This window comes from Chiloscyllium punctatum, chromosome 14 (genome assembly GCF_047496795.1).
Source record: "Chiloscyllium punctatum isolate Juve2018m chromosome 14, sChiPun1.3, whole genome shotgun sequence".
Lineage (NCBI taxonomy): Eukaryota > Metazoa > Chordata > Chondrichthyes > Orectolobiformes > Hemiscylliidae > Chiloscyllium > Chiloscyllium punctatum.
The window spans coordinates 12991752-13015600 of record NC_092752.1 but is presented as its reverse complement, the minus strand read 5'-3'; the positions used below and the strand labels follow the sequence as shown (position 1 = coordinate 13015600).

The following is a 23849-nucleotide window of genomic DNA, read 5'->3' as shown; positions in this document are numbered from 1 at the left end:
TTCTCCCGTCACGTTTATCGATTTAACCAGTAAACCTGCATTACCTGTGTATTTGGTGCTCCAGAATCTGAAGTCGTCACTTCTGTTTCAAGAACAGCTTCTTCACTGCTGTTGCAGGACTGCTGAATGGACCTCTCTAACTTCAAATAATGTTGAGCTGGCTAATGTTTATCTTGCTTTGCGCATCTCCTGTACAGTTGTAACCTTGTACGCCTGACTCTGTCTAAGCACACTATGATCTGTGTGTCCTTGTTTGCTATGATCTGCTGGTACTGTTTGCAAAACAAAACTTTTCACTGTACTGAAGTACGTGACTACAATAAATCAAATCAAATCAAATAAATCCATGTCAGATGTTGTTTGATAATTCTCACGTGAGGATGTTTAACCACAAGTTCATTATTTAAATGTTTTTTTATTTTGAGTTTCCTCTTCAGTTTCTGTTCATTTCTTTTGTTGGAGTCGGGATTTGTTGGCGTCAGATATTTCCCTCATCTTGCCAAGGTGCCCTCCCTCACCTACTTGTATCAGCTGGGTGAGCTGGGAAATATCTCACGTGATTAGGTTAGATTACTTTGATAACTTACAGTGTGGAAATAAGCCCTTCGGCCCAACAAGTCCACCCCGACCCACTGAACTGCAACCCACCCACACCCATTCCCCTACATTTACCCCTTCACCTAACACTATGGGCAATTTAGCATGGCCACTTCACCTAACCCGTACATTTTTGGATTGTGGGAGGAAACTGGAGCACCCAGAGGAAACCCACGCAGACACGGGGAGATTACAAACTCCACACCGACAGTTGCCTGAGGCAGGAATTGAACCCAGGTCTCTGGTGCTGTGAGGCAGCAGTGCTAACCACCGTGCCGTCCATGCCCGTGCCGCTGATGCAGATTCTACATATGTCTGTGCATGCTGATTGGAAAATAGTCAGCAGCAGGAATGTTGGCTGAAAAATTTCCTTCAGTTTCACTTGATCTTTCTATTCAGGAGCAAGGAAAGGGAACTGGTCCACTTCTAACTCGGACTGGTAATTCTAGAATTGCCTAACCCACCTCGCACTAATCGTTTTAGTTTGAAAGTGCATTATTAAGCAAGTAGCAAAAAGCTTCCATTATGAAATTTTGCAGTTAATTTTTAAGGAACACAATGTCTTTATTGTCTTACAGGATTCACTGGTATTGACTCAGAGTACGAGAAACCCGAAGCTCCTGAACTAGTATTGAAGACCGATGTCTGTTCTGTGAATGAGTGTGTCCAGCAAGTGATTGAACTGCTTCAAGAACGAGTAAGGATTCAACTGCGTTTTGAGTTGCACTACCTTTTATATTGGGTTTATTATGGTTACTAGGACTAGTGAGTCAGACATCAAGGTTGAACACCAGCTGTGGCCACTCCAGAATAAAGCAAGGAAACCCAACTGCACCTTAACAAAGCAGGTGTAAGGCAGAAGCAAAATATACTATAATCTCTGAGCTGATCAGGCAGCAACTGTGGAGAGAACAATAGAGTTAATTTAAAGATCCTTTCTGGTCAGGTGAAACGTTAACTCTTTCTCACTTCTGAGTTGCTGCCTCTTTAGCCCAAGGTAGTTTCAGTGACCAGAATAGCGTTACCACAAAAGAATGGTGACTAACAAGATCTCTACTTTGTATAAAGTTAAGCACCTGCCAGTACACACTCTCAGGGAACAACACTTTCTGGAGAAAGTGGCATCAGTGTAAAACTTTTTAAAAAGATTCATTCTTTGGATTTCAAGTCACTGGTAAAGTTGACATTTGTCCATACTAAGCTGTCCAAAATTATGATGCTGGGCCGTTTTTTTGAACTGTTGTTTTTAAAAAGTATATATATATTCTGGTAGAGAGTGTGCCTTTCACAATTTTGTGACTTATCCCAAGGCTTTTGTGGGTTCAAGTGCCATTCAGTGGACTTGAGCATATAACCTAGAGTAATACTCCATAGGTATACTGAGAAATGCTGCAGACAAATGGTCACATTTCTTACACTTACAACAGTTGCTACACTTCACAAAGAAAAGTACTTGAGTAGCTATAAAGTTGCTTTAGAATGCCCTTTGGAAGTATATGGCGATACGTAAATGCAATTCATTTCCTTGCTAGACAAAAGGAAAGACTGGTTACACTGTAGAAACAGCTGAAGAGCATCATATACCATAAGGCTCTGTGGCAGTATCATGTTTTTTTAGAGCATGACATTGGGTATACAAAATCAAATATAGCCCATTTAACCTATACATCGAGTTCAGCCATTCTCATTAGATCATTGATATTCTATACCTCATTCTACTAACTTTGATCCATATTGCTTGATACCCACATCCCTAATTGTTTTTGTTTTCTGTCTACTTAGTTTAGTCGAAGTATCTTTTTAATTTTTTTTGAGTGACCATGGAAGTGTGTTATTTTTGAGAAAGCAGCAAAGGTTTAACAGACTGATTCGTGGGATGGCATGACTGATGTGTGAAGAGAGACCGGATCAGTTAGGATTATATCTACTGGGGTTTAGGAGGAGAAGGAAGGGGAGACCTGTAAAATTCTAACAGATCTAGACAGGATGAATGCAGGAAAGATGTTCCTGATGACCAAGGAGACCAGAACCAAGCATCATGGTCGAAGGATATGGGGTAGACCATTTAGGAATGAGATGTAGAATATCTTCACCCAGCGAGTGGCTGGTCTCTGGAATTCTTTTCCACAGAAAGTAATTGGAACCAAAGTTTTGAATGTTTTCAAGAAGGAAATAGATAAATTTCTTGAGGCTAAGAGAATCAAAGGGAATAGGGCAAACCCTGGAGCAGGCTGGAGGGCTGAATTACCTCCTTGTGTTCCTTTTTTCTATGTGAAATGACATGCGAGTAATGTGCGATATAAGCTTCTGAATTTCTGAGAGACTTTCAGGAAGCTGTACTCAATATCTATACTGAATGAAAACTTAAAATTCCATTTGACCCACCATCAGTTTCACTTTGGGGAAGAGGGCAGAGAGCAGAGGAAGAGTGTACCAGATTCCCTGTATTCCTTCATGTGGAAAAACATGCTCATTGATTTTTCTCATGAGTGCTTTGGCTCTTTATTGTAAGATTATGCCCATTGTTCCACTCTGTCTTCTCTTCCCTTTTACACTCCTACTCCTGCAACCTTGGGAAATCATTTCTCTGTATTTTCTGTCAACATCTCCACTAGATCATCTTTGGCCATTCTGAATTCTCAAAATAGCTGACCTTTGGTAGAAACAAGCAGAATCTTTCACCCTTGACAATATGGAATTTCTGACCACTTTCAAAGAAGTATTTCTGGGACTACTTCTGCAATCAGTACAGAGACCAGAAAAGGGAAGATGGAAACTTAGAAGCAAATACTCAAGCCTGCTCGAGTATGATTTACAAAGTGTGTTTGTTTTAGCAAAGCGGTGAAGTTATTACAGTCTCTAGTATATCTGGCTATCATCACTTGTGAAGATATTTATTTTGTTAGCTAGCAACACTAGAACGGAAGAACTCCTGTGTCTACACCTACAGGATAACAAAGTGACGTTAGCTTGTGGCTCACCATCCAGACCCCCAAAATGAGCTTTATTTTTAAGTGATATTTGAAACAGATGTTTTAAATAAAGCTCTTCATGGAGGTCTGTGTGGTTGTGATTTTCTTGTATCCGTTGAGGTTGACCATGAATTTGGCTATGGCTTTTAAAGTAATCGTTTTTGTGTAACCACCTTAATTGTAGTTTAAGCACCTCCCTCTACAGACCGATATGAGTTATCATTCATTCCACAAATGAAAGAAGCTCCTTTAATCCTTTATTTGTAATAACATTATTTAATTAAGTCTGCAATTCTTTGATTTTCATTCAAGCATATTGCTTTTATTAATTATGAACACAAGATGGCAGTACAGTACCAAGTTTTTTTTCTAAAGCTTCACCGTACCTCCTGTACAGAATGTTCCTAACCATTCATTGCTGTGTATTAGTTCAGTTTCTTGCATTAAACCAATAGTCCAATGTTGTTACTATGTTGTTTCACAAAGGACATTGTCCCTGTTGATGCTTACGCTGAAATAAAAGAACTCTTTGTCCCAGAAAATAAGCTTGATCTCGCCAGAGCTGATGCAGACACTTTGCCAGCCTTGGAAATTAATAAGGTATGGACATTTTCTTCTCTTACCTCTTGTAAGTGATTTAACTTGTCGTGTGGCACTGCACAGGCATGGCAAAACTGGTAGTATTCTTGTTTCACAGTCAACAGGTGAAGGGTTTCAGCGCAAGGTCCATACAGACTCCGAGTTTGGAAATGTCACTCTTCAGTTGAACTGCTAATCTGAGACCTATTGACTAATGAAAGTGCATGTCAAAGATCCTGAAGCAGCATTTGAACAGAGTTATTCTCGTGACCAATGTTCACCCCTCAGTTTGTAGAAATGAAACATCCATTACTGCACCTCACTTGTCTGTCATTCACTTCGTGAACTTTGAATGAAAAGTATTATATCAATAGAAATATTTCACATTGGAAAGAATGATGTTGGATTTGCTATAGGTACATTTTAAGCATGTTTAAATTATCACTGTATTCAGTCCAATTCCAAAAAATTAGGTCATATTGTGTATCATTCATTGTCCTTAACAAATCAATCTGATGTTTGTGCAATTTTATTTTTACAATTTTTTAATTGAAAGCAGCATAAACTTCATGGATTTTAGTAAATAATCCTGCACATGACAAGTTGCAAGTTAAACTGGGGAAGGTAATATAATCACTGAGAGAGCCTGGTTGAACAGTAGCATTTTCACCCCTTTGTCAGGGGGTTGTATGTTGAGGGGCCCCCATCAGGGACCTGAGCACATCATCAAAGCTGATCCTGCTTTCCAGTGACAAGGGTGTGCTGCACTGTTAACTCGCCATCATGGATGGATGTAAGAGATTACACAGCACTGCTTGAAGAAAACAAAGAAATTATCTCGGGTGGCCTGGCTGATATTGAACCCTTAACTTTCAATGAATCAGCTGACCATGTTGAAGTTTGTGAGACCTGACTGCATAAATTGACTGCTGCATTTCCAAAGGAACATGAGCGGCTGTACCCAAAAGCTGGTACTGCCATGTTGGGCAGAATGGCCACTTTCTGGGCTATATCTTTTCTATGGCTCATTGTTGTGCAGCAAAAAGCACTTTATGCACTATATAGGTATTTTCTTCACTGAAATGGAAGACTACTTCTCAATTTATATATTGTATTAAGCTGTATTTGGGGAGGCTTGTTGAGTATAAACATATTTTACATCATAATCATAGTACAGTAAGCCTAGATGATACAGTTTGTGGAATTAATGTGCATTTTGCCAGAGGCATTAACCAGCTTAAAGAGATTGCCAATGTAGTACTAGAGTGCAATAAGTACTCGTGCAAAAATCATGAAAACTGTTTTCTTTTGTTGCATTCTTAAACAAAATATGAATCAAGTATTGAAGGGGAGAATTTGTCATGGCTCCTGTGAAAACTGCTCACAATCCAAGGTTTAGTGTGGAGGGGAGGCTGAAATACTTTGATACTTTGAAATACTTGTTTCACCATCCTCCAATACCTCGATCTTCAAAATCTCAAAAGATTTGCTGCCTTAACTAAACAAGGGAAACCTGGCTGTTAGAAAACTGAATATTTTAATAGTGCTGTTGCAGTTCCCAGGTGATGTGAATTTTTTCAGTACCTTTCAATGTAAAACCATGAAAGCTTTGTGTCCTGATTGTGCTACTGTAGTTAAATTGCCCTCTTGCCAGTTAAATTGTGCTCATGGAGTAAGGGCATTTTTTTTAAAAAGTAAGAACCGTTTAGGATTTGTTGTATTTTGTTAATTGTGTAATTATATATTTATGCCCCTGCACGTGGCTGGGTTAATGAGTTTGAAATATCACAAAGATGTTGAAGACAAATATACATCATGTAATTTCACAAATATCTACTGTGGCTTTTGTAGACTGTTGCTTTTTCAGTAAATGTTCCTCCCTCCCTTCCTTCCCCTCCCGCCCATTTCTTTCTTTCTTTCTTTCTTTCTCTCTTTCTCTCTTTTCTCTCTCTCTCTTTCTTTCTTTCTCTCTTTCTTTCTCTCTTTCTTTCTCTCTTTCTTTCTTTCTTTCTTTCTTTCTTTCTTTCTTTCTTTCTTTCTTTCTTTCTTTCTTTCTTTCTTTCTTTCTTTCTCTCTTTCTCTCTTTCTCTCTTTCTCTCTTTCTCTCTTTCTCTCTTTCTCTCTTTCTCTCTTTCTTTCCTTTCTCTCTTTCTTTCCTTTCTTTTCTTTCTCTCTTTCTTTCTTTCTCTCTTCCTTTCTTTCTCTCTTTCTTTCTCTCTTTCTTTCTTTCTTTCTCTCTTTCTTTCCTTTCTCTCTTTCTTTCCTTTCTCTCTTTCTTTCCTTTCTTTTCTTTCTCTCTTTCTTTCTTTCTCTCTTTCTTTCTCTCTTTCTTTCTTTCTTTCTCTCTTTCTTTCTTTCTTTCTCTCTTTCTCTCTTTTTTTCTTTCTCTCTTTCTCTCTTTCTTTCTTTCTTTCTTTCTCTCTTTCTTTCTTTCTTTCTTTCTCTCTTTCTTCCTCTCTTTCTTTCTTCCTCTCTTTCTTTCTTTCTCTCTTTCTTTCTTTCTTTCTCTCTTTCTTTCTTTCTTTCTCTCTTTCTTTCTTTCTTTCTCTCTTTCTTTCTTTCTCTCTTTCTTTCTTCCTCTCTTTCTTTCTTCCTCTCTTTCTTTCTTCCTCTCTTTCTTTCTTTCTTTCTTTCTTTCTCTCTCTCTTTCTTTCTCTCTTTCTTTCTTTCTTTCTTTTTCTCTTTCTGTCTGTCTCTCTCTCTCTCTCTTCCCACCACCCCCATTCTAGCCCTCCCCCCTACCCCAGCCACTCCAGGGAAGGTGCCTAATTTTATGTCCCTTCAGAGAATTGGGGTCTGCAACTCATTTAAGTTACAGAAAATAACAAGTGTGTTGGAGCCTGTCTCGGTGACTCCCAGACTGAACCACTGCTGCTGTTGCCGCCATTGGTTATTCTGTCCCTGTACTTTGCCAATGACTAGTGTTTTAAATTAGTAATGGCTAGGAGCAGATTCACTAACAGATGAGCTAGTATACTTCACATATATACCCTCAAAGAACAACAGTAAGGAAAAATAAACTTACTTCAGTTACTAATAAACCTAAAACATTTGATGGTTGTAGAAGTTACTTTAAGGAAAGTTTAGAAAAGCATAAACTGAGTGCTTCTAAATAAGGGTCAAAGTTAAAAGTTTTATTTTGATTCATTGAACATTTTTAACAGAAACATCATTGTCCTTTGGAAACTCTTGAGTTGCAGTTTGCTGCTTCTAGGCTACTGCAGTAATGTCTCTTGTAATGATTGTCTCCTCATTGGGTATATTGGCAGCCAGTCAGAGGTCTACCAAAGAACAAGGACAGACTAGGACTCTGCTGGTTTATCCAGCTGCCAGCAATTATTTCTGGTGTGCTGAATGATCTTTTAAATCAAAACTATGGAGAACATATTACTTAGTTATTTATTCCATTATGCTTGTGTGAATTTACAGTATATAAACTGGCTGCTGCAGTTGTGTACAGATAATTTACTTTGAATAATTAATTGGCTTTGGGCCACCCTAAGGATATGGGTAAAGCCTGATGTGCATTGTGCAAAATTTTTGTTGATTGAATAAAACCATTGAGTTGTTCAAAAGGAGACATTAGGTGCTGCCTATGACTTTGTTCTTTTTTCTAGGTGGATTTGCAGTGGGTGCAGGTACTGGCTGAGGGTTGGGCTACTCCACTCAATGGCTTCATGAGGGAACGCGAATTCTTGCAATGCCTTCACTTCGGCTGCTTGTTGGATGGTAAGGACCCTGCATAAACCCCTGGGTGAGAGAGGCATTGCATGAAATGGTGTACAGATGATGAGTATCATCTTTGTCAACTTAAAAAAAAAAGTTAATGCTGTTATATCGTTTTGCCAGTTCTAATTATTTGCACATGTAAAAGATTGATGTAAAGCCTGGAACATCACTCATGGTAAATGGGGATGGTACAAGGATTTCCCCTTAGATACAATGTGTAGACCCAGAAGAGCTTAATGGAAAGTTTCAGCCTCCTGTGTGTACTAGAAGGTTCAGAGGTTAATAACAGTTAAAACCAGAATAAAATGTTGCAGCCGCATTCCTTTGTAACAATGTATGATTTACAATGCAGTAGGAAGGCAATGACCGTCATGTAGATTATTGAAAGCAATGATGGTAAGTTCATAGCACCAGCAATGTTCTGAAGTTCTTTAAAGAAAGTGGCATTGCATCATGGTCAAGACAAATTATGAACTAAATGTATAAATACTTAGCAAATCTGGTTCCATCCAAGGAGAACAAGAGACAGTACAATACAGCAACAGGCCCTTTGACCCACCTAACTGGGACTGACCTGGTGCTTTTCTCAATTAAAAAGCTGTATCCCTCTCTTCCATGACTACTCTTTTATCTGTTGTTATGGACTAGACCAAACTCCCTCAAAATATATTAAGGTAGTGTAGACCCTAACTTTATTCATACACTATAGTTAAAATATAGATTAAACAAAAATAAAATAATTGGCTTAACTGTAACTCTGTCAGAATGCTTAACAAAATAATATATAATATATTGACTACTAATAATTAACATTTCAAATATGGTAACATCCCATAAACACACCTTTGGCAAAGGCAATTTCAGTAAAATAGACTGGCTCACATGCGGTTCTAGCAGCAGGAAGAGAATCCCAGCTTTTAGCTATAACAGAGAGAGATATCAGGGCTTCCAGATCCAGCTACAAAACCCCAGCATCTGCTATTGAAGACTAAAACTAAAAAGAAAAATCCTGGTTCTGTGGGGGCTTGACCCCACCCATCCCAGCTGCTTCTGTTGTTCCAACTTAAAATCCTCAATGCCACACATGGTGTTTATTGGCTTTGGAGCAGACTGCTCTGCATCTCTGTCTCAACCTTTCTTTATGAAATAACCAAGACAAAATACAGGAATGGAGATGCCGCTGTTGGATTGGGGTGTACAACGTTAAAAATCACATAATACTAGGTTATAGTCCAACAGGTTTATTTGGAAGCGCTAGCGTTCAGATCGCTGCTCCTTCAGGTGGTTGTGTAGTATAAGATTGTAAGGCACAGAATTTATAGCAAAAGTTTATAGTCTGATGTAACTGAAATTATATATTGAAAAAGACCCGAATTGTTTGTTAAGTCTAAAAGCTGAGAGACTAAACAAACAATCTAGGTATTTTTCAATATATAATTTCAGTTACATCACACTGTAAACTTTTGCTATAAATTCTGTGTCTTACGATCTTATACTCCACACCACCTGATGAAGCAGTAGCACTTTGAAAGAAAACTGGACTGTAACCTGGTTAACTTAGGACAAAATACATCTCTAATAAGCCATAGTATCATCACACTGTCAAGATGCTTTTTAAACATTGTTTTTGTGTCTGCTTCTACTACTTCCTCTGGCAGTGCATTCCAAGCAGTTACCACCATCTGTGCAAACAAAAATCCCAATATCTACTTTAAACTTTCCCCCTTTTACTTTAAACATATGTCCCTTTATAATTGTCATTTCTACCTGGGAAAAGTACTCTGCAACTATCCATTCTATTTATTTTTCTTAAAATTTTATAAGTTTCTATCAGGTTACCTCTCAGCCTCTAACATTCAAATGGAAATCTCTCCACATAGCTGCAAACTAGACAATGTTGTGGTAAACATTTTCTGTACCCTCTCCAAAGCCTCCACATCTTTCTGGTAGTGTGGTGAACAGAACTATATGTAGCGTAACTAAACTTCTGTACAATTGAGGATAGAAACCAAATGAAATTTAAGGTCAGAGACCTTTATTATTTCCACCATTTGCAGTAGTTAACTTTTCTAGATATTTTCTAACCAACCTCTTTAGAGGTTTTGTCACCCACCTCTGGAGCAGATTCCCTTTGAATATCTACAGTTTCCAACTTCTCTCCATTTAAAAAATACACATTTGTTTTTCCTACCAAAGTGGGTAATCTACATTTTTCTGACTGATTCTATCCTTCGTTTACTGCATAAAAAGCAACCTGTACACAATATTCTCCAAAGTGCATTGCTGATTCCTTTGACACATGGTATGCAAAAGTCTTTTCATTGTGCCTCCTTTCTGATCCCAACTGAGTTCCACATATTCTATGGATCATTGGTTTAAAGACTGTCGCCACGTTTGCTTTGCTTGTCCACCGTATTAAAAAGCCAATATCAAAACTGAAATTGTGAAGCTGTTTGATTACCATGAAAACGCAGTTCGTTCACTAAGTCCATTAGGAAACCTGTTATCCTTACCTGACGTGGTCTATATTCAACTCCAGAATGGTTTGCTCTTAACTGCCCTCAGAGGTAACCAAACAAACTCTCTAATTTGAATCAAAGCCAGAATATTTAGCCGTACATGCCAACATCGCCAGCAATGGTAACATCTTGCAAATGAGTCAGATTTTGACTTCAGGTTCTGAATTGTTGAGTTCAAAGTGAAACTGAGTGTTAACACTCGATGGGATTGCACTTTCCAGGTGACATCTGACCTTCTCATTGCTTCCTATTTTCTTGTAAAGTTTGGTAAAGACTGATGTGCGGTTTCTTTTTGCCTTCAAAGCTCATGTGATTAATAATCAAAGTATGGTACAGGGTGACCCTTTACATAAAACATGATGGGGCTAATATTTGCCATCATGTTTGGAATACTTCAGAAGAGTTTACAATAGCTCAGTAAACCGCCCCACAGCAGAGGTGGTGTATCAGATCTTGTCCTTTTCACTCAGGTCCTCGAGGATGTTCCAGAATGCCATATATGACACATTAAATTCTGGTAATGGTGGTGATAAACATAGGAATCCCAACTCTAATCTCAGCAAAATTGCCAACTAGCTCACTCCCACAGAAGCTTGATTCTTTATAAACTCTTATTCTGGGATGGGAAACATACTTTCCCATGGCTTTGTATTGATAGGGATGTGATGTGGAAGATATTGGTGCACCCAATGCAGGAAGATCTTGTGAAGTAGACTAGCTAGTTGAATTTTTCATTTTTTAAGTTATGTCTATACCCAGCACAGTCTCTTGTTTAAGGTGTAAATTATGTACGATGCTCTTATTGCTGTTTTGCCTTGTGTATTGCAGGAGGTCTCATTAACTTGTCAGTGCCAATTGTGCTGACAGCAACAAATGAAGACAAAGAGCGACTGGATGGCTGCACTGCCTTTACTCTGGTGTATAATGGACAGCGGGTGGCTATCCTTCGCAATCCGGAATTCTACGAGCACAGGAAAGAGGAACGTTGTGCACGTCAGTGGGGAACAACTTGCAAAGAGCATCCTTACATTAAGGTTTTGCTGAAAACATCTTTTCCTTTAAGATCTGTGCGGCATTCATTTAGGACCTTAGTGTAGAGGAGAGGGACCTTGGGGTTTAAAGTCTTTGACGTTTGCCTCACATATAGACAGGTTGGTTAAAAAGGGCATTTGGCACACTTGCCTTCATTGCACAGTCCTTTTGAATAGAAGAGTTGGGAAGTTGAATACTGTTCCCAGTTCTGGTCGCCCAGTTATAGGAAAGATATTATTGAGCCGCAAATGGTTCAGAAAGGTTTACCAGGATGATGTTTTTCCATAGCTCTGCCTGCTGGTCAGCTGTGAGCCACTGATTTACTTTGAAATATCAGGGATTCTAATAACTCACTACAGATGTTCTTTATGGCCACCATACAGAGGACCTGATGTATGACAATGATTTGCTTTGTAGCTTCAGTGATCTTCGTTAATTTTCAGTTATTTTTCAATCACTTAGAAACATAACCATTTTCCTTTTGTTATTTTGAAGGCATCCGTGCAGTTATCTGCAATAATTTTCAGCTGGCATTTCCTATACATTACTGAAGTTTTATTAGGGTGATGTACCAGTTTTCAGTTTTTTAAAATTATACAGCAAGTTGTAAATTTCTCAGTTAATGCTGGAAAACTTGGAAAACTCAAGATCAACAGAGAGCGAAACACAGTTACCATTTCAAATTTGAGACTGTCCAACAGAGCATGCTAAAGGTGAACAGTTCACAAGCAGGCACAGAGCTGGGGACAAGGAATCAGGGAATGAAAAGGAGGACTGGAGGGATGGAGGTGATTGAATAACAGAAGTGATGGTGCCAAGCAAAAGGTGCTGATAATGAGAGAAACAACTAATGTGCTCAGAGGCTGTGCCAGAATTGACATGAACCGTCAACACGAGTGCTACCTGAATTGTGAAATTTCAAACGTATCTTTCATTTTTATTTCATATTTTCAGCATCAGCTATGAGTTTTTTCGTGTCCACTATCACCCATTGCTTATTTGAAGTGTAATGGTTTCTTTTGGCTCTGTACGCTTATAACCTCACAGATGGTAATGCAGAGTGGCAGCTGGCTAGTAGGTGGAGACCTGCAAGTTCTTGATCGTATCTTTTGGAATGATGGCCTTGATCATTATCGGCTCACTCCACGGGAGCTAAAGCAGAAATTTAAGGCAATGAATGCCGGTGAGTAGAATTAACCACTGGCAATTTGACTGTAGAAATTTGAGTTTACATTTTTTCAATGCTTCAGATTTGTGGGGCCTGTAATTACTTAGCATTGGTGTTCAGGGCAAAGTGCCAAATATCCTTTCTATTTACTTCCAGATTTAGTGAGGAATGTGAGTCCTGAGAAGTAGACAGTTTCCAATTTTTTTTTCTTTAGGGCTAGCAACTAAGAGTGCCATTTAAGTTTGACAAAATCACCTGCAAAACTCATGATGTGTCTCTTTGTGGTTCTCTAGTTCTGCTAAACTCCGTTGCACAGATTCTGTAGTTTCAAGATCTTCTCCAGAGTTTTGAGCACATAATATAGGCTGACACTTCAGTGCCGTATTAGAGGAAGTGCAGCCTTTCAGATGAAACATTAACCTGAAGTTCTGCCTGCTGTCAGGTGAATATAAAGAGATGTTCTCCCATGTTTTCTAACCAGTGTTTGTTTCTCAATCATCATCATTAAATAGCACTTTTTCTGATTTCTTGTTACGTAGCAAATTATATTTGCTGCATGACAAGTGATTATGGTTCAGAAGTATTTGCTTTGTTGGAAAAAGTCTTTATGATGTCCTGAGGATATGAAAGGTACTATTTGAATGCAAGGTTTTTTGTTTGCAAAGTCACTTGAAATTGGCTGCAGCTAATGTTTGTACTATGCTGCTGTAATGAAACTAAGCACCGCAAACTGCTCATGTCGACCCTTTTGCACAGTGGTGGATTGATGTAAGGCCTATGTTTTCTGACTGACTCAAGATTTTATATGAAAAATCAATCAAAATATTTAAAAGGTTTCCCCATGGAAAACATTGACGTGACCTGACAAAGTGTCTACAAGCCAAATGCAAATAGTACATATTGGTCATGAAAAGATCAATTAAACAAGCATAGCTTGTTACCTCAAACCAACACTAGTCCTCCCCCAAAAACAAGCACGCACATGTTTTCTCCATTGATAATGTGCAGGAAGCTATTTACATATTAGTATAAATTCTCAGTCATTGTGCTAAGGAACAGGAAATATACGATACATGAACAATGTAGGAGAGGCAGCAGCATGCATTAAAATACCCTTAGTCACCTGATATCACTGTCATCCTTTCTTCATAAGCAGATTGCTATTATGTTCCATAGTTCATGTGCAGTAATGCTATGATATACAGTTTCCCACATTGTGGTCCTGCAGTAGGAGCCATATCTCTCTGCTACTTTAGTAGCCAATCATTTATATTCTTGATATTCATAATTTATCTACTGCAACGTAATGCGCACGTTAAAGATCACAGTTTGTGAACACCTATTAGGACGTTGAAAAGTGTAATTTAAGTTTCTCTGCTTTTTCTCCACTCACCTGCTACACCTGAAATATGAAATGCCTCTTGAGGATGGCAATAGGGATACATTGCTGCACACATCTAACAGATTACTGCTAGAGTACTTTTATCTTGCCCAGTGGCTGAAGGGTTGAGAGAGTATTCCCATGAGACCTGTTCAGGGATCATATAATTTTTATCAGGATAACAGCATAAAAATACCAAAAGCCTGAAAAGTCCAGCTGCACTGAACTAACAGGCTGGTTGTCAAATTCAACCATTTTCCTTCTCATCCTGAACAGGTAACAAGTCAGAAACAAAATTGGTTGGTGTTGCATAACATAGAAAGCTTCACTGTTTTCTGTAATCTCCACTTCTTTCTTCATGACTCTCTAAAGTTGTATCTACAGGAGTAAAGTTTATTGAAAAAGTTATTTTATTGTCATGTAAGACTTGTAATTTAAACAGGACAGAGCGGTCTTGTTTGATCAATAGCTATATCACTGATTCCTATCCTCCTCTTTCTGCATTGTGAACGTAGGAAATACTATTAAGATTAACTGCCGCAAATCACCAAAATTAACTTCAACAGCATTTCAGTCTTGTGACAGAAGGGTTAATGTTGTGGGAAAATTACTTCCAAGTCACTTGCCATCCTGATTTAGATGTAAATTTTGTTATTGTCACTAGGTCAGTATCCTAGAATTTCCTGTCTAACATTATTGATGGTGAACCAGGAACTGGAGGGTTGCACCCTTTCAAGCTAAGGGAATAATCTGGGTCTTAGCCAGTGCTTTAAGAACAAATATTTGAAGACTAGAGGCAAAACATTATGAAACTCCAATCAGCCGCATTCTGAATTGGTTCTCTACACAATGGCAACCTTTGACATTAGTGGTTCATTCTTACAATGGAGATCAGTGAATTCTCCACAAGGTGGAAGCAAAACTCAGTTAAGCCAAGGCTGTTTACGCATAATGTCTCAAAGCTAGCTAAAGTATGTCTCTCAAATCACAACCAGAGACAATCTCCAACCATCTTTCAGCTGTATTTGCTGTTGTTATGCTCGTGTCTCATTGAAAATCAAATTCATCTTTGATTTTCCTTCCTCAGTGAATTTTTTCCTTTTGTAATCTCTCTCTTTCTCTTGATGCTCCTCCAGGCATGCAGTACTGAGCTTCTCTAAATCTTATACCAGACCACTAGATCCTCATGTTGGAATCATTGATTATCTGTTCGATTACAGCAGCTATTCTAAAGAATGTAAAGCAATAGTTAGTGTTGTTTATTATGATACACAAACAAAATGTTGTGAAGACCCAACAAAACTCCTAGTATTTATTGAGGGAGAGACACCCCAATTAAATGTTTCAGTTCTGTAACCTGTCACCGGAACAGGTATTAGAGTTTAAATTGTTTGTGATATTTTGGGTGGGTAAACATACGTGGCAATGAGGAACTACTTTCTCTTGATTTTACTGCCTATCACCCCTCAGTGCTACTTTATTCTTTGTTGTTTTAGGGACACTGAGTTCTCAGTGTTCTCACGTGAATTTGTTGCTCAAATTTGCATCTTTTTGACCATGACTTTGTAAGAGCATATCCACAGATTTATTAATTCCAACTGACCCATTGAGAGATGACTGAGTTTCGAACCAGCAAAGTCCTAAAGCACATTACTGCAGGTGGTGAAGGAACTAGCAAGAAGAAATAATCTGTTTGACTTCACTCTCATCATTGTATCTGTTGCATTTGATTATTGCACAGTCTTGCAGAGAGAAAGTCCTATTTTCACATTGAGGATAACTTCCACTGTGTTGTGCGGCACCACTGTGCACAATGGCACAGCTTTTGAACAAATCCAGGAATCTGAAGCTGGATATTCATGAGGTACTATTTGACCACGATCTAAGACCTTGTAGCTTGGCATATCCACCACTCTACCCGTTAATGTCAAGCTGGGAGATCAGTTATGATTTAATGAAGAATGCAGAAGGATCAAACAGTGGAAGCAGCATACAGCAGAAAAGGCTGAGCAATCCCACAGCCAATAAATCAGATCCAAGCCCTGCAGTCCCTGTAGATCTAGTGTGAATATTGGTGGACAATTAAACACCTCATTGGAGGTGAGTCCAGCACATCAGTGCAAAAGATAAAGCTAAAGCACCTGCATCCACCTTCAGCTAGAAGAGCTGAGTGGATGACCGATCTTGACCACCTCCAGAGGTACCAAGTATAACGATGCCAGTCTTAAACCAATTTGATTCACATAATGTGATATCAAGAAAATTCTGATTGGTTACTGCTAAGACTATGGGCCTTGACAATATAGGCAATAGTACTGAATACATATGTTCCAGAACTTGTAGCACCCTAGCCAAGCTGCTCCAGTAGAGGTGCAATATTGGCTGTGTGAAAAATTGCCCGGTTATAACTTGTGTACAAAAAGCAGGACAAATTCAACCCAGACAATTACCAACCTATTAGTCTATTCATATTCAACAACCAAGTCAAGTAGCAATTGCAAAGGACTTGCTCGCAAGCATTCAGTTTGGGTTTGCCGGGACCATTTATATCTTGACCTCAATACAGCCTTGGTCCAAAGATGGACAAAAACGTAGATCAACAGGGGTGAGGTGAGATTGACTGTCCTTAACATTTACCTGAGTGTGGCCTCAAAGTGCTCTAGCACCAGTTCTAAATTAGACTCACTGGGAATTGGGAAAAAAGCTCTCCCTCGTTGGAATCCTAACTGCCCAAAAAGAATGCAGTTGTGATTTTTGATAGTGAATCATCTCAGACCCAAGACATTACTGATTAGATATCAATCTGTCATGAGACGTTATGACACACCTCTGGCATAGGTGGGACCTGAACCCAGGTCTCCTGCCCAGAAGAAGGGGCTCTACCACTGTGCCACCAGAATCTTCAGTTCCTTGGAGTAGATATTTTCTTATCAACCTGTTCAAAAATGTTATTTCCACCTTTGGAGTAGTTGGGACTTGAACTTTGGCTCAGACGTAGGGGTATGAGTAATGCACCACAATAACTTCAGAATAACTAGGCTCAAAGTGCTTCTTGGATGATCCTTTCTGATTCAATGATCTTCTCTCCATCATAGGTTAAAAGTGACAATGTTCGCTGATTATTGCACAATTTTAGCACTATTTGGTAACAACTTAGATTTTTAAGCAAACCATATCCATGTATAGCAAGGTCCAGACAACATTCAGGCTTGGACTGATAAGTGGCTAGTAACATTCAAGTCACACAGTGCCAAGCAATGGCCATCTCCAACAAGAGGGAATTGAACCATCACCTATTTGATCTCAATGTTGTTGTCATCACTGAATCCCTCACTGTTAACATCTGGGGTGATTGCCATTGATCAGGAGTTGTACTGGACTAAATACTGTGGCTGAAAAAGTCATCCCTCAGGTGCGTTTTAAACCTTCTGTCACCTTAAACCTATGCCCTCTAGTTTTGGACTCACCCTGGGGAAAAGATCTTGTCTATTCACCCTATCTATGTCCCTCATGATTTCATAAACCTCCATAAGGTGACCCCTTAGCATCTGACGCTTCAAGGAAAATAGCTCCAGCCTATTGAACCTCTCTCCCTATAGCTTAACTCCTCCCTTTCAAGTTTAACAACATACTTCTTATGTTAGGGAGATCAGAATGATATGACTGCAGCCAATGGAGAAGTTTCCTCAACTCCTATTGGGTTGTAGATATTTAAAGCTGCATTTGTTTTTAATGTGGCTTTTGTTGATGCAGTTTTATGCATTTTTCTCCTTAAGATGTTGGTGCGATGGGGGTTGGCTGGAATGACCTAGTTGTGGAAAGTCTCTTCAGCTAGGTAGGAAAATCAATATATGCAAGTATCAATATAAATTAATGTTAAAAAAGTTTCATCTATAAACTATATAGGAGTCCTATATACTGCAGTGGCTATATCAGCTTCACTCAGAGGTATGGCAGGTAATGTTAAAGGGGATGTTTGCATGTATATTTCTAGGTTTGAGAAAGCTACAGTCACTAGTAAGATCAATAAGTCGTGATGATTCCCTGTGATGATTTGATGCAAATTTTCAAATTCTAGCTAGATCCAGACAGCATGTAAATCATTTAATCCAGTTTTTAAAATACTTTTTGCTGTTTGACTCTGTTCCTGCTTGAACCCCCATCAATTAGATTATTTATATTGATTTCATTTTCTCTTCGAGGTGCAAGGACACTCAGCAACATTACCTTTTACTGAAATTTCAGTGAGCGCAGCTGTTTGCTGAATTTCTTTTAAGGACTTTGCAAAGAACTTTGATGTGACCATGTGCATTCTGAAAAATTGATTGGGTGCTTGGCTTATGTTTGGCTGCCAGCATTCCTATTCAGAGCAAATTGATTTTGGAATTAAGAATCTGTTTCTCAGTAAGTCAAGTTATATAACTTTAGTGTTGCTGAGATTCTGAATTAAATAGACTATCCACCTGGTGACCATATGTGGTTATACAGATTCCTATTGTTGATATTTGCATGACTGTAATATGTCAGGAGTGCAGATCATGTCATAAGTTATCTCTGTTAACATCTTCAATGATTTTTTTCTATGTTTTAGTTTGTACTTTTCCATTTGCTTTGTTCTCAGCAGCAGTCACAATGAGCAGCAATAAGTGGCATTACTTGCTTTTTGATGCTATTTGTGATTACCCCAACATTAATGTGAAGATTTAAATATGTTTCTGACTTAATAATTTATACTATTGACTGACACAGGGCAGTATGATGGCTTCAGTGCAAGTTTACTGTGACAAAAGGTTCAAATTCAAAGTTGTGGATATAAAAGAGTGATTGGGAAGTTGATTGAAGCATAAATGGATTTGCGGGAAATGTTATGGGGAAGATTTTTGAAGTGAGAGATTGGCAGCAAGTAATGAGTTATATTCTTAATCGCATTTTTGAAGCAGGCAACACTGGCAAAAGATATGGTTGAAAATTGTGGATCAGTATAATTGATTCTAAGAAAACATCAAGCTCGTTTGTGATTGGAGTTCAGAACATAGGAACATGACAAGCGCATTCTACCCAATCCTCTGTCAACAGTTTATGAAATCATGCTGACCTTTTGGTGTTATTCTAGCAAGCTTTTACATCTTGGATGTCTTGCATGATGTGATCTTCTGGCTGTGTACACCAAAGTAGAAAGAGGATGGTTCTCATAAGGAATTAGTTTAAGATGTGGCTGGACTTCTCGGGTATCTTTCAGTATGCCCAATAAGAAAGTGCAGAAGAATATTGTCTGAAGTCATATGAGAGTTAGGGTTCCCTAGTTTCGTGGTTGGAGTCTAATCATAAATTTCAGGACTTTGTCTCAAAATGGACCATATCTTTAGATTCTTTAAAAATTGATCGTATCGTTAGATCCTTTGACTGCAACTTTTAAACCTGCAATCACTTCCATCCACAAGGATAAGGCCAGCAGATATGTGGGAGCACCACCACCTGCAAGTTCTCCTCCAAGCCACTCACCATCCTGACTTGGAAGTATATTGCCGTTCCTTCAGTGTCACTGAGTCAGAATCCTGGAAAGCCCACCAGAAGATGATGTGTGTCAACCTACAGCATGTGGACTGCAGCGGTTCAGAAGGCAATTCACCACCACCTTCTCAAGGGCCACTAGGGTTGGGCAATAAAAGCTCGTCAAGTAACAGCCACATCCCACAAGTGAATTTAAGAAAACACTTGAACTTGCTCACTGGGATTGGCCATGTTAAAAGACGTAGGAGTAGCTGAGATAGTATGTTTTCAAGCATTGACTAAGTTATGAAATTGGTAGACAAGCAGGAGGCTGGAAGGACACAGCAAACCACACAGCATCAGGAGGTGGAGAAGTCGACATCTTGGATGTCACCCTTCTTCAGGACTCTGGGTGTGTTGAAGTCCTGAAGAAAGGTTACACCTAAAACGTCGACCTCTCCACCTCCTGCTGCTGCCTGGCTTGCTGTGTCCTTCCAGCCTCCTGCTTGTCTACCTTGGATTTCAGCATCTGCTGTTTTTATTTGTCGCTAACCAAGTTATGAAATTGGCAGGTGCATGAAATTGTCAGACGGGTAAAGACCATCATGACTGCTTCACATTGCAATGATAACCATTAAAGCTTCAAGCAATCTGTGTTCAGGATGAATTTTGGGATTGAATGAGAAATTAGCTGCATTTTTTAGGCTGGGCGGAGAAGAGAAGAACTGAGTCAAGTGTCCAGGGATTAATTCTTTTGGAACTGTCACTCAGCATATTTTATTTAATTGACTTTAATTCAGAAACACAAGTTGGTCAGTGATTTCTGATGACAACTTAGAAAATGCAAAATGATTTGGATACAACATGCCAGTGAGTAAAATCATTGTAAGTCAAACTTAAGACAGACAAATGGAAATCACTATAGATAGGAATGGCAAATTAGTAAAACACAAACCCACGAATAATATAACAGTTCATGAAACAAAAGATAGAGCTTAGCTTGTGTACCATACGTCATAACTTTGAGACAGGCCAAAACAGTTCACAGCTGTTGAATTGCTTTTGAAGTGCAGACCCTAGTTGGTAGGGAAACGCACCAGCCAATTTATGCAGTGACACACAAATAGTTAATATAATAAATGGCCAACACTCCTGCACAACATTTCATACTGACCTAGAATATATAGTTATGTTTAGTAGCGAGGTAGGAATGGTCATCATCTTCTCAACTCGTGTTGTGATGCAAACTGGCACTCAAGTAGCGCAAGTGCACCTGGTTAACGAATACTGACCAGTGATCATCAAAACCAATGAAGTATTGAATTATATTAGCTAGGAAATACAAAACCTGTTCAGACTGTGAATACTGCACATCCCATACAGGACCTCTCAGCTTCGAGATCAGTCAAAATAAACAATGGAATGCAGTCAGTATAAAGCAAGGCTGCCCACTTAATAAAGTAAGGCAGCCTGACGCAATTCTGTCCAGCCACACAGAGGTTAAAGCTTCTTTGTTCCGTGGTGAAATTGCGCAATTATATTTGAAAATTAAACATTACTTATAGGTATTTTTAAAAGAGACAGCACAACCTTAGTTACAAGAAAAGACCAATCAAATGTAATAAGGTGATTGACAGCAGGCTAATCCAACGATATTTCCTGGGAAATGGTTCTTGTTTTATGTAGATCACCATCTCATGCTAGCCGTTCAAGTGGTCAATTAATGGTTCATAATTCATTTTATGAAAACTCCATTGTTTGCCTTATCTTCTATTTCAGCTAATTCAGCAAGGCAGCAGTACAGGCTCACAAAGTCAAATCATAACTTGCAGCCATTTTGTTGTGTTATTTTAAATTGAATAGCCATTTTGTTGTTAATAAAAACCCTTCACATATTTATTGCTTCTGACAACAGCTAGGATCAAAAATGTGAGTCCTTATCTCCCCGCTTTGGTCATTCTATGACCACATCATAAATGTGAGGGCATGGATTGAATTAATTCAATTCAATGGCAGCCAAAGACTGCCATACCACCTCTTCCTTCGAAGAGGGACCAGGGGCAGGCAATGGTGCTTCCTCATCATCTAAGTGGAGAAGAGGCATTTTCTGGGTGGAATCAATGATGTCAATAGAAGATAATACTTAGCGATAATACACTTAACAATAGCAACACCAACAAAAAGACCAACTAAAATAATAGCAGTATATATAGCATATTGATTAACCAGTTGGATGGGGGCAAGGCTTACCAGGGTTGCCCATAGCACAACTGGAATCAAACTGGCACACAACACCTTTACAGGGTGAAGACCATTCAGATTTGTTCTGTAAATGAACTGTTCAATTTTTTTGATGCAGTTGACCACTGCAATAGTCATTCTTGGTAACATTCAGTCTCTCTGCACACAAGGACATCTTCCTGGCATAGTTGGTACACAGTCTCTGTTTGCTCAGCATCGCACAGGTAAACTGTCCCTTCTTGTGCACCAATGCTAGCAATGGCAGGTCCACACAGCAGGGCAAGTTCGATATTTATCACTGGCACCATGAGGCATTTACCTTCTAGGATCTCTTAAGGTGTTGTTGATATTTAGTTCTGGAGTTTTAAAAAATAAAGAGAAACTGCACTTCAAGGAAAAGAAATGTTTGAGCAATCATTTGTGACATTTGTTAAAGACATTCATCTGTCATGGACACAAGGTGCAAAACTAGACCTACTCTTGAGAAATAAGGCAGGGCAGGTGACTGAGGCATCAGTGGGGGAGCACTTTGGGGCCAGTGACCATAATTCTATTAGTTTTAAAGTAGTGCTGGAAAAGGATAGACAGATCTAAAAGTTGAAGTTCTAAATTGGAGAAAGGCCAATTTTGACAGTATTAGGCAAGAACTTTCAAAAGCTGATTGGGGGCAGATGTTCACAGGTAAAGGGACGACTAGAAAATGCGAAACCTTCAAAAATGAGATAACGAGAGTCCAGAGACAGTACATTCCTGTTTGGGTGAAAGGAAAGAGTGGTAGGTGTAGAGAATGCTGGATGACTAGAGAAATTGAGGTTTTAGTTAAGAAAAAGAAGGAAGCATATGTCAGGTATAGACAAGAGAGATTAGGAGAATCCTTAGAGTATAAAGGCATTAGGAGTATACTTAAGAAGGAACTCAGGAGGGCAAAAAGGGGACATTAGATAGCTTTGTCAAATAGGGTTAAAGAGAATCCAAAGAGTATTTGGTAAGTGCGTTAAGGACAAATGGGTAACTAAGGAGAGAATAGGGGCGCTCAAAGATCAGCAAGACAGCCTATGTGTGGAGCCGCAGGAGATCGGGGAGATAATAAATGATTAATTTGCATCAGTGTTTATTGTGGAGAAGGACATGGAAGATATAGAATCTTGGGAAGTAGATGGTGACATCTTGAGAAATGTCCATGTTATAGAAGAGGTGGTGCTGGATGTCTTAAAATGCATAAAAGTGGATAAATCCCCAGGACCCGATCAGGTGTACCCTGGAACTCTGTGGGAAGCTAGGGAAGTGATTGCTGGTTCCCTTGCTGAGATATTTGTATCATTGATAGTCACAGGTGAGGTGCCAAAAGACTGGAGGTTGGCTAACATGGTGCTACTATTTAAGAAAGGTGGTAAGGAAATCCAGGGTACTGTAGAATAGTGAGCCAGACCTCAGTGGTGGGCAGGTTGTTGGAGGGAATCCTGAGGGACAGGGTGTACATGTATTTGGAAATGCAAGGACTGATCAGGGATAGTCAGCATTGCTTTGTGCGTGGGAAACCATGTCTCACAAACTTGATTGAGTTTTTTGAAGAAGTAACAAAGATTGATGAGGGCAGAATGGTGGATGTGATCTCTATGAACTTCAGTAAGGCGTTCGACAAGGTTCCCCATGGGACACTGGTTAGCAAGGTTAGATCTCATGGAATACAGGGAGAACTAGCCATTTGGATACAGAACTGGCTCAAAGGTAGAAGACAGAGGGTAATGGTGGAGGGTCGGTTTGCAGGCTGGAGGCCTGTGACCAGCAGAGTGCCACAAGGCTTGGTGCTGGGTCTGCTACTTTTCATCATTTGTATAAATGATTTTGGTGTGAGCATAGGAGGTATAGTTAGTAAATTTGCAGATGACACCATAATTGGAGGTGTAGTGGACAATGAAGAAGGTTACCTCAAATTACAAAGGGAACTTGATCTGATGGGCCAATGGGCTGAGGAGTGGCAAATGGACCTTAATTTAGATATATGTGAGGTGCTGCGATTTGGAAAAGCAAATCAGAGCAGGACGTATACACTTAATGGTAAGATCCTGGGGAATGTTGCTGAACAAAGAGACCTTTGAGTGTAGGTCCACAGTTCCTTGAAAGAAGGGTTGCAGGTAGAT

At 39.2% G+C, this 23849-nt stretch overlaps 1 protein-coding gene across 1 annotated transcript in view; it reads left to right on the top strand.

Annotated features, from left to right (window-relative positions):
• The window catches only part of papss1 (3'-phosphoadenosine 5'-phosphosulfate synthase 1), a 60800-nt gene that overhangs the window by 19281 nt on the left and 17670 nt on the right, over positions 1–23849 (top strand). Inside the window, exons 5-9 of the mRNA XM_072583905.1 lie at positions 1176–1294; positions 4056–4169; positions 7766–7877; positions 11225–11430; positions 12476–12611. Coding sequence (XP_072440006.1) covers positions 1176–1294; positions 4056–4169; positions 7766–7877; positions 11225–11430; positions 12476–12611 — 687 coding nt within the window. The remainder of the gene's footprint in view (positions 1–1175; positions 1295–4055; positions 4170–7765; positions 7878–11224; positions 11431–12475; positions 12612–23849) is intronic.